Genomic DNA, 10,060 nt, shown 5'->3' on the forward strand with positions numbered 1-10,060 from the left:
TTTTCATTTTATGTGTATATAATAAGTGCAATTGTCTATCAATCTCTTCCTACTAAGGATCACATATCATCTAAAAACTTCACTGCTTTGAGTTAATTGTTTTCTTAATGATGCCTTTTTCCCATTGCAAAAAAAGTTGTACCTCGAAAACAAAGGTTTTTGTTTCTAGTTTTGTTCTATTACTATATATAGGTGGTTGTAGTCCTCCTGAAGACCCTATCAAATGCTCAACCGAAAACTCAGATTGCACCATCACCAACGGCTATGGAATATTCCCTGACCGGGCCACTTGCCGGGTGGCTGAAGCCGTGTACCCGACCTCCGAGGAAGAACTTGTTGCAGTTGTGGCTACTGCAACCATGAACAACAGAAAGATGAAGGTATATAATTGCATATATATACCAAGTACTAAGTTAATCAATCCCTAGCATTCACAAAATACAATTTATGAAAATGAGTTAAATGTTTATATGCATTTCTAAGAACTGTATTACCCTTATTACATTATTTAACCATATCTAACATCAATAATCAAACAATAACTATGTACTAAAAGACACACCATGAATGACACGTGTCATCTCCGATGAAGTTTTGCAATTTTTTTTTATTTTTTGCCAAAGTTTTTTATGCAATATTCTATACACTATAATATTTTCTTCTAATTTGAATACCATATAATCTAATACTTCTAAAATAAAATGTAATGGTGTATTTGCTGAATACACTATAATAGATAAAGGAGGCATATTTGCTGAATTATTAGAGCGCCACGTAGGAAATGCAATGGTGTCGTCCAATGAAAAATAAGATTTTTAATTTATTTTTGAATTAAAAAAATCGAGTGTCACGTAAATAATTAATTATGTGCCATATAGATATTTTAATTAATTAATTATTACTAATATATACAACTCCATCCAAAATCAAATACTCTAATCTAAAATAAAATTCAATTCAAACCAAAACCAAACACTAATCCAATATTAGAGTGTCACGCGGGAAATCTAATGGTTTCGACCAATGAAAAATGAGATTTCGAAATTATTTTTGAATTAAAAAAGTCGAGTGCCACGTTGATATTTTTATTAATTAATTACTAATATTACGCATATACAATTAACTTAATCCATAATCAAACACTCTAATAATTAAGAAAAAAAAATATAAAATGAAAAATTTAATAGAATTCGTGCATCGCACAGACTAAAATGTAATCTAATATATATATATATATATATATATATATATATATATATATATATATATATATATATATATATATATATATATATATATATATATATATATATAAAAATTAAGGAGCCATATTTGCTGAAATATTAGAGCGCCACATAGGATTACTATTGGTTTCTGCCAATGAAAAATAAGATTTCTAATGTATTTTTGAATTAAAAAAATCAAGTGCCACGTAGATAATTAATTAGGTGCCACGTAGATATTTTAATTAATGAACTACTAATATACTAATACAACTTCATCCAAATTCAAACATTCTAATATATATTTTCATATACTTCATTAAAAATTTATAAAATGTTAATATTTTGAAAATATATATTAAGATGAAGTATACTTCATCACATACTAATATTTATTTTCATATATTAGAAATGAATTACGATCAAAATGAATTGGGTGAATAATGAAAAATCAAAATTGTGCAAGTAATTTGAGACGGATGAAGTATTATCTTAATATCAATTTTTTGTGAGTTTTACTAATACTTCGTATATACATCTATGATTCTATGAATGTCAAACTATTGCATTGACTCGTATGGTAAAGATCGGCTATATCAACAGGAGTATACGTTGTAAAAAAAAAAAATCAAGAGTATACATTTAATAGGAACTGGCATGCTGCGTGCTTAATTAATAGGATCTTTAAAGTTGATAGAAATATATATAGGCCGATGGGCCATTTCTTTTAGAAAAACTAGCTTTTGAGCCACATTCAAAGAACGGACGGTTGTATAGTGGTTATTTTGTCTATCTTTTTAAGTTCTAATTTTATTGAGCTTGTAATTATAGAGAGAATATATGATGTAAATAGAGGTAAAATTTAAAGGTTGAAAGAATACATAAATTAAATAGTGTATTAATATTGAGTGTTAATCGTGAAGATATAGTGAAAAATGTTGAATGAATAGATTGGTGAATCGATGTTGTATACTTGTATGAGGAAGATGAAGGGAATGAGGCGATTGGAGTTGTATAATATATCAAACAACAAAGGAAAAAGCAAAATAAATAAACCAAATTGATGGAGGAAAGAATGGATGACACGTGTCATCTAATCAAATGTTTTTTTTTTTTGGTGCAAAAGAGAGGCAGGGCCTCGACAAATAAATAAAATTAAGCAACGAAACGAGGTGTCGTAACACCTATAATGTCTTCCCTAAGGAGACTAGCTACTTCTCCCAAAGGTCTATCAAAAAACAGTAAATTTTCTACTTGAGTAACACCTATGTTTGCTAGCTTATCTGCGACTTTATTGCCCTCCCTGTAACAGTGCTTCAAACGGATCTCCCACATACTCAAATTGAGAAGGTTGCGACAGTGGTTGATCAGATGGTGACATTCTCCTCCTGCAAATTCCCTACTTCTAATGACTTGTAAACATGCTTCATTGTCCATTTGGACCTCCAGTTTATTACAGCCCAACTCTTTGGCCATATCTAGCCCAATTGCAAGTGCCCATATTTCAGCTTTGTATGCAGTACAGGTTCCAAAGTTTGCAGCAAAGGCACGTTGAAAGGCTCCACTGTAATCTCGAATGACTCCCCCTCCTCCGGCTGGCCCTGGAGTTCCTTTCGCCGCTCCGTCTGTATTCAAGACCCACCACTCCGCAGGTGGTGCTAACCATCGGACCAGAATTTGTCTTTTGGTTGTTCTATTTTCTGTTGAAGACTCTCCTGTTTCCACATTGTTCATACTTCTCCATGCTTCATCAATTTTGACTCTGAGGAACAGGCCTACATTAATGGGTATGTCTTGTGTTCTTCCAAAGGCAGCACAATTACGCCATCTCCATATCCACCACAGAGTAGTAGCGAAGCACACCGGCCATTTTTCTGAGAATATGAGGCCTTCTGCTTTCAGGTTCCTGCACAACCAGTTAGTTAGATCACCAGTAAAGAAGGAGGGATAATTTGCTGTGCCACCCAAGCTTGTCCATATATGTCTCGAGTAGTTGCAATCTCTAAGAAGGTGGAGGAGTGTTTCTTCATTTGCTCCACACCTTTGGCAGGATGCGTCATTTGTGAGATGCCTTTTGACTCTATTTGCGTTGCATAACAGCTTGTCATGTAAAGTAAGCCATAGGAAGACCTTCACTCTTTGTTGCACCTGTGTTTTCCAAGCTAAGTCCCACTTAGCATCACGGTCTTCATCAGCTTCGTTTCGAATTAGTTTGTAGGCATACTCTATTGAGAAGTTCCCTGATTTTGAACCCCGCCAATAGAGAAGGTCTCCTACATTATGGTCTTCAACCAGTTTGTGTGCTGCAATTTGCTTGAGTGTGTCACTGGGTAGGAGGTTTGCTATAAGGTCCCATTTCCAACCTGCTCCCGCTTCCCATAACTCTTCGACAGTTGCACCATCAAGTTCTTGTGGGATGGGCTGAATAATCAGATTACGGAGTGGTTCATTCGTAGCCCAGTTGTGATCCCAGAATAGGGTTGTCAGACCATTCCCTATTGCCGACGAGGTCCCCTTTTTTAGCCATTGTGCATTGTCAGTGATTCCACGCCAAACGTTTGACATGTTTGAAGTGGGCACGAACATATCCACATCACACCTACCTTTGCAATACTTATGACGTATCACTCTCGACCATAGTGAATTTGGTTCAGCTAGTACTCTCCATCCCAGTTTAGTCAGGAATGCGGAGTTTGCTTGACGAGTTGAACGGATACCGAGCCCTCCTTGGTTTCTAGGGGTTTGCAGGGTGTTCCACGAAAGAAGGTGGATTTTCTTTTTTTCCTCATCTCCTCCCCACACAAATCTTCTGGTTCGTTTATCAAGCTCATCACATACCGTTCTTGGTATTTTCGCTGTTTGCATCGAATAGTAACTCATTGTTGAGATGGTTGACTTGGCTAAGGTGATTCTTCCGGCTAGGGATAGGTATTTTGTTTTCCAACCTGCAAGCCTTCGATCAACTTTTTCACAAAGATGCTTGAATGTCTCTCTCGTAACTCGACTTGTTAATGTGGGCATTCCAAGGTAGAGTCCAAGATCGTCAGTCATCTCCATGTTAAGGCTTGTGGAAATAGATTGGCGGGTCTGCAATGCTACATTCTTCGAGAAGTATATTCTTGATTTTTGTACACTGACCTTTTGTCCCGAAGCCTTACAGAATCGTTGGAGGCAGTCGTTCATACATGCGGCTTGTTCGATTGAAGCCTCCCCAAACAACATTATGTCATCCGCAAAGAACAAGTTCGAGATGAGGGGACCACCTTTGCTAGCATAGATTGGTTTCCATTTGTCTTTTATCACCGCTTCTTCGATGATTTGGTTCAGCCTCTCCATACATAACACAAAAAGATAAGGGGATAAGGGATCCCCTTGTCTAATTCCTCTTGTTGGTGCGAAGGAATCAGTTTGTTCCCCGTTCCATAACACTCGCATAGTTGGTGAACTCACACATTCCATGATAACATTAATCATTAGTTGCGGGAAATTCATCTCAGTGAGAGTGTCTCTTATGAACGACCATTTGAGTCTATCATACGCTTTCTCGAAGTCGATCTTAATGGCCATAAAACCTCGAACCCCTGTCTTGCGCCTCATTGTATGGAGAAGCTCTTGCACAATCACGATGTTGTCTGTTATTTGCCTACCGGGCACAAAGCTAGTTTGAGTGTTGGAAGTCACAATAGGGAGCACCTGCTTGATACGGTTTACTATGGCCTTGGTGATGATTTTGTATGCAACGTTGCAAAGGCCAATGGGACGAAATTGAGTTGGGAATTCTGGATTTTCAATTTTTGGTATGAGGACCAAAAACGTCTCATTAATAGTAGGTGGAAGACCTTTACCTTGTAAGACAGACAATACCAAGGAATAAGTATTAGGGCCAACTGTTGCCCAATTTTTTTGGAAGAAGAGCGCCTGAAATCCGTCCGGTCCCGGTGCCTTCAATGAGCCCATATCCATGACGACTTGCTCAATTTCACATCTTGTGTAACTCTTGTGGTGACATGTGTCATGTAATCAAACATGGTGACATGTGTCATGTAATCAAACATGGTTTCGCTAGGTATAGATTAGGTATAGATATCATTGTTCCATTGTTTGGTACCATTCCTTCATTTTTTCGTATCCATATTTGTCGGCTAACTTAATTTGTTATATGCTCATACATAACAGTTATTCATTTGGACTTCCTCCTCATTTATTTATATAGTAACCTACCACAATTTACAATTAATACCCAATTCTCACAACCATACACAAGCGACCTGCCCATGCCATGGATTTTTGCATTCATATCAATAAATTAATTTTGTTGCCAAATATATTAATGTAATTATAATAAAAGTGTGTTTTACTCACCTAATTTTCACTAATCTAAATTTATTTGAACTTATAAAAATTTATGTTTAGTTGTAAATTTGGATAACCTTTATTTTTCATGAACCTATCTTAGATATTCTTATACTTCATTCGTTTATTTATACTCGTAATGTTTGTCACTTTCATGCATGTCAATACACAACTTTGATTATTATTATCTTTAATTCTTTTTAAGTAAAAATTATGAAAAGTTAATATTATGAAAAGTTAATATTATGAAAATACACATTAAGACGAATGTAACAAGATCCACATGACTATGTTTTATCTTACGTATAAATCACTAATAATGGTAAAAGTAGAATATGTGATCAGTGTAAAAATCACAAACGTTACAAGTATTAAAAGTCGAAGGAAGTATAATGTAATTTGAACTTATTTTCCTGAAGTAAGATGAACAAAATGTATCCTAATTTAAATTCTTGATTCTTTATAAATACTAACATGACTTTCTGTTCATAAAACCAAAAATTGAAAACCAACAACGTACAATAACAAATAACAAAATGAGCCCTTAGCATATGGAATACATTATTTTTGAGGTGAAGTCTTCGAACTCATAACTATTATATTTGGAATCACGTAGTTTTTTTGTTTTGTTTTTTTTGTTTGATGCAAGGTAACAACACGTTACTCACACAGTTTCCCGAAATTGGTATGCCCTGACGGAGAAGATGGAATTCTAATAAGCACCAAGAACCTCAACAACATACATAATGTCGACACGACGGCGAGAACGATGACCGTGGACAGTGGCGTTACCCTCCGGCAGCTGATCAACGAGGCGGCAAAGGTGGAGCTAGCACTGCCCTATTCACCGTATTGGTGGGGGATTACTATAGGAGGGATGCTATCCACTGGTGCGCATGGTAGTTCATTATGGGGCAAAGGCAGTGCAATCCATGACTATGTTGTGGAGCTCCGAATTATTACCCCCGGTAGTCCTGAAGACGGGTATGCTAAGACTCGAACTCTTAGGCTCCGTTTGGTAGGGCGTAAAACGTTTTCATGGAAAACGATTTTCCCCTTTTCAATTATTTTACGTTGTTTGGTTGGGTAAGGGATGGAAAACAATTTTCCATTACTCCCTCAAAGGTGGAAAACCCTTTTCCATTTGAAAATGAGGGAAACCACTTTTCCTTCTTTACTCTTTACCTCCCTCTCCTTTCTTCCCTTCAATCTTCACCATCTTCTTCTATTTTCCTTTAAGCTACCAAATAAAGCAAAACTAGTTTGAAATTGTATTTTCCCTTGAAAAATGTTTTTCATGGAAAACCATTTTACATGAAAACGTTTTACGCCCTACCAAACGGAGCCTTAATGAAATCGATGAAGTCGATTTTAATGCTGCTAAGGTCTCCCTTGGGGTTTATGGAGTTATTTCACAGGTATGATAGATTAATCTATTCTGTATTACCTCCGTTCCAAAATGATCTTTACACTTTCCAATTTTCCGTTTTAGTTTTTTCATAATGCTCTTTAATTAATTAGATCGTGCTTTATAGTTTTTTTGACGTGATAGTTTACTAACTCACCCGTTTTATCCCATTACATTTTCAAATTTTCACTCGTTTTCTCTTACTTCTTTTTAATTTTCTTACACCTGCCGATGTTTTTACATATTCTCTCTTATTTTAATTATCAATATTTTATTATATCACATGCCTAATATTTGTATAAATAATAACTGTGAAAATCATTATGAAACGGAGGAAGTACTTTATTGGTGTATTATAATTCTATGTGGAGATTGGTTAAAGTCTTGTGGGTGGTGCCCATGACCTGGACATACTGGATGAAATCCGGTATACACCATTTGACCTTTATGGCTCTCTCTATATACAAAAAAAAAAAAAAAAATCCCGAGACTTTAAACCTACTTATATTTTATTTTTTTATAAAAAAAAGTGATCATAAATTAGGATAATATTCTCTCAATAGTATATAGGCTTCATTCTACTCGACTTATTTTAACACTCAACTTATATCATCTGAACTTATTTTGTCTGAATTAAGTCGAACAGGACAGAGCCGTAATATATCCTAGATTATATAAGGAAATAAAATAAGAAAAGTAGCACTCAAAACCTACTTATAAACCTTAATTTGTAATGGGATTTTGAAGGTGACTTTGAAACTAGAACCTATGTTCAAGCGGTCCATCACTTACATGAAAAAGGCTGATTCTGAGTTGGGAGATGAAGCCCTAATATTTGGGGATGAACATGAGTTTGCAGACCTATTATGGTATCCTAGCCAAAAGGAGGTTGTGTATCGCATTGATGATCGTGTCCCCCTCAACACACAAGGAGACGGTCTCTACGACTTCACTGCATTTCGCCCAACACTTTCAGTTACATTAGCGGTTCTCCGTTCCTTAGGTAGACAAATCAAATTGCTACATTTTTTAATTAAGTTATTATAAGGATATTTTGATATTTATCACGTTTTATGTTTGGTATTTTTATTTATCACCTTATAGAATGTTATTTCATATTTACCACATTAATTTATGAAAATGTTTTAAATTTATCGGCTTTTAAAGAGTTTTCATCCAACTTTTGATTTATGTGAACCCTATTTAACTAAATTCTTTAATTGAAAACACGAGGAAAGAGGAGGGAAATTAAAGAAGTAGGTTAAGTAAGGTTCACGTGAATGAAAAGTCAGATGAAATCCGTAATTTAATAGTGGTATATACAAAACTTAAGGTGATAAATGTGAAAGGTGGTAAATATAAAAATTACTTATCTATACAATATGTTAAAAAGGGGTTAAAAGAAAGTTTGCTTGTGATTTGTTCGCTACATGTAATCTTCATATACATGAAAAAAATTTGCACAAGGTTTGAACCCTTGACTTTAAATTTAAACAATAAAGCCTCCACCACTAAACTATTAGATGTTTCACGTAATCATTGCAAAAAAAAAATACTAATCCCTCGTTTATTTATGTTTGTTACGTATACGTTTTAGGGTGTTTCACAATATTTGTTACGTGAGAGATTCTTTCCTTTTAGTAGTGAATACAAATGTCGTTAAGGCAGTAACCCGATGCATGACGGGCCCAAAAAGTAGTTATAATTTAAAAAACCAAGGTCTAGTGTTTGCAACATGCAGACAGTTAATTTCATTTTCTTTGTTAGTTTGTGATCGTAAATTCGTAATTAATTAACTATTATTATTTCATGCATCAGAGGAGAATCAAGAAGCAAGAGGAGATGCTGAAGGTAAATGCATTACTTCAAAACTAACAACAACAGCATTGTGGACCAATGCATTTGGACTCACAAACAATGGTAAGTAATAATATAATGTTGTATTGTTTTCCTTTCTCCTTGGTCTTTGGTAAGGCCTAATTATTTTGAGCTGAAATGAAGTGAATTGAATGCTCTCGAACTAAACTGAACTGAATTGAATACTCTCGAACTGAACTGATAAATAATAGTCCACGTTTCTATTTAGTTTTTTTTAAAGGTCAATCTTGATTTAAAATTAATGACTTTGATAATTTAGGAATCATATTTACCGGCTACCCAGTGGTGGGATTCCAAAACCGGCTCCAATCATCAGGATCATGCCTAGACAACGATGCACTAATCATCACAGCATGCCCATGGGATTCAAGACTCAAAGGGGAGTTCTACTACAAAACCGCATTCACCATTGGAATGTCTAAAGTAAAAGCCTTCATACAAGATGTACAAAACTTGGTGTCTCTACAACCTGAATCCTTTTGCGGCATTGAGCAATACAATGGCATCTTAATGAGATATGTTAAGGCATCAACCGCGTACCTTGGTAAGGAAGAAGATGGCATAGATTTTGACATCACTTATTATCGAAGCAAGGATCCACTTACACCACGACTCTTTGAAGATATATACGAAGAGGTCGAACAAATGGGGATGTTTAAGTATGGAGGATTGCCACATTGGGGGAAGAATAGGAACTTGGCATTTGAAAGTGTGATTCAGAAGTATAAGAATGGGGAAGAGTTTGTAAGAGTTAAGGAGAAGTTTGATCTACAAGGGTTGTTTTCGAGTGAGTGGACTAATCAAGTGTTTGGGTTAAAAGATGGGTTAAGTATAGTTAAAGACGGCTGTGCCCTTGAAGGTCTATGCATTTGCTCGGAAGATAGTCATTGTGCTCCTAATAAGGGATACTTTTGTCGACCAGGACGAATATATAAGGAAGCAAGGGTTTGTACTGGGTCATAGTTAAGAGAAAATAGGCTACTAAAATGAAGCCTTGATGGCTCATTGGGAAATTAAGCGAGGGCATGGAAGTGAAAAAGGTGTAACATTATAAAATAAAATAAAATATACTTGTTCGGTTTATTATTTTTTTAGTTGTTTCATTATGACTGTACATGTTTCACGACACAAACTTTGACCATTAATAACTCTAGTTAACAACAACAGAAAAAGACGGGTTTGGAGAATCATTTTATTA

General features: G+C 35.2%; 1 protein-coding gene across 1 annotated transcript; it reads left to right on the top strand.

Annotated features, from left to right (window-relative positions):
* The first annotated feature begins 34 nt into the window (after positions 1–34).
* LOC110782212 (probable L-gulonolactone oxidase 6) lies at positions 35–10,043 on the top strand. The gene is made up of 6 exons (XM_056837735.1): positions 35–380; positions 6,226–6,601; positions 6,942–6,994; positions 7,732–7,987; positions 8,803–8,904; positions 9,122–10,043. Exons 1-6 carry the CDS (start codon positions 108–110, stop codon positions 9,823–9,825), a joined length of 1,764 nt encoding a protein of 587 aa, XP_056693713.1. The 5' UTR covers positions 35–107; the 3' UTR covers positions 9,826–10,043.
* Positions 10,044–10,060: the final 17 nt, after the last annotated feature.

This window comes from Spinacia oleracea, chromosome 2 (genome assembly GCF_020520425.1).
Source record: "Spinacia oleracea cultivar Varoflay chromosome 2, BTI_SOV_V1, whole genome shotgun sequence".
NCBI classification, from domain to species: Eukaryota; Viridiplantae; Streptophyta; class Magnoliopsida; order Caryophyllales; family Amaranthaceae; genus Spinacia; species Spinacia oleracea.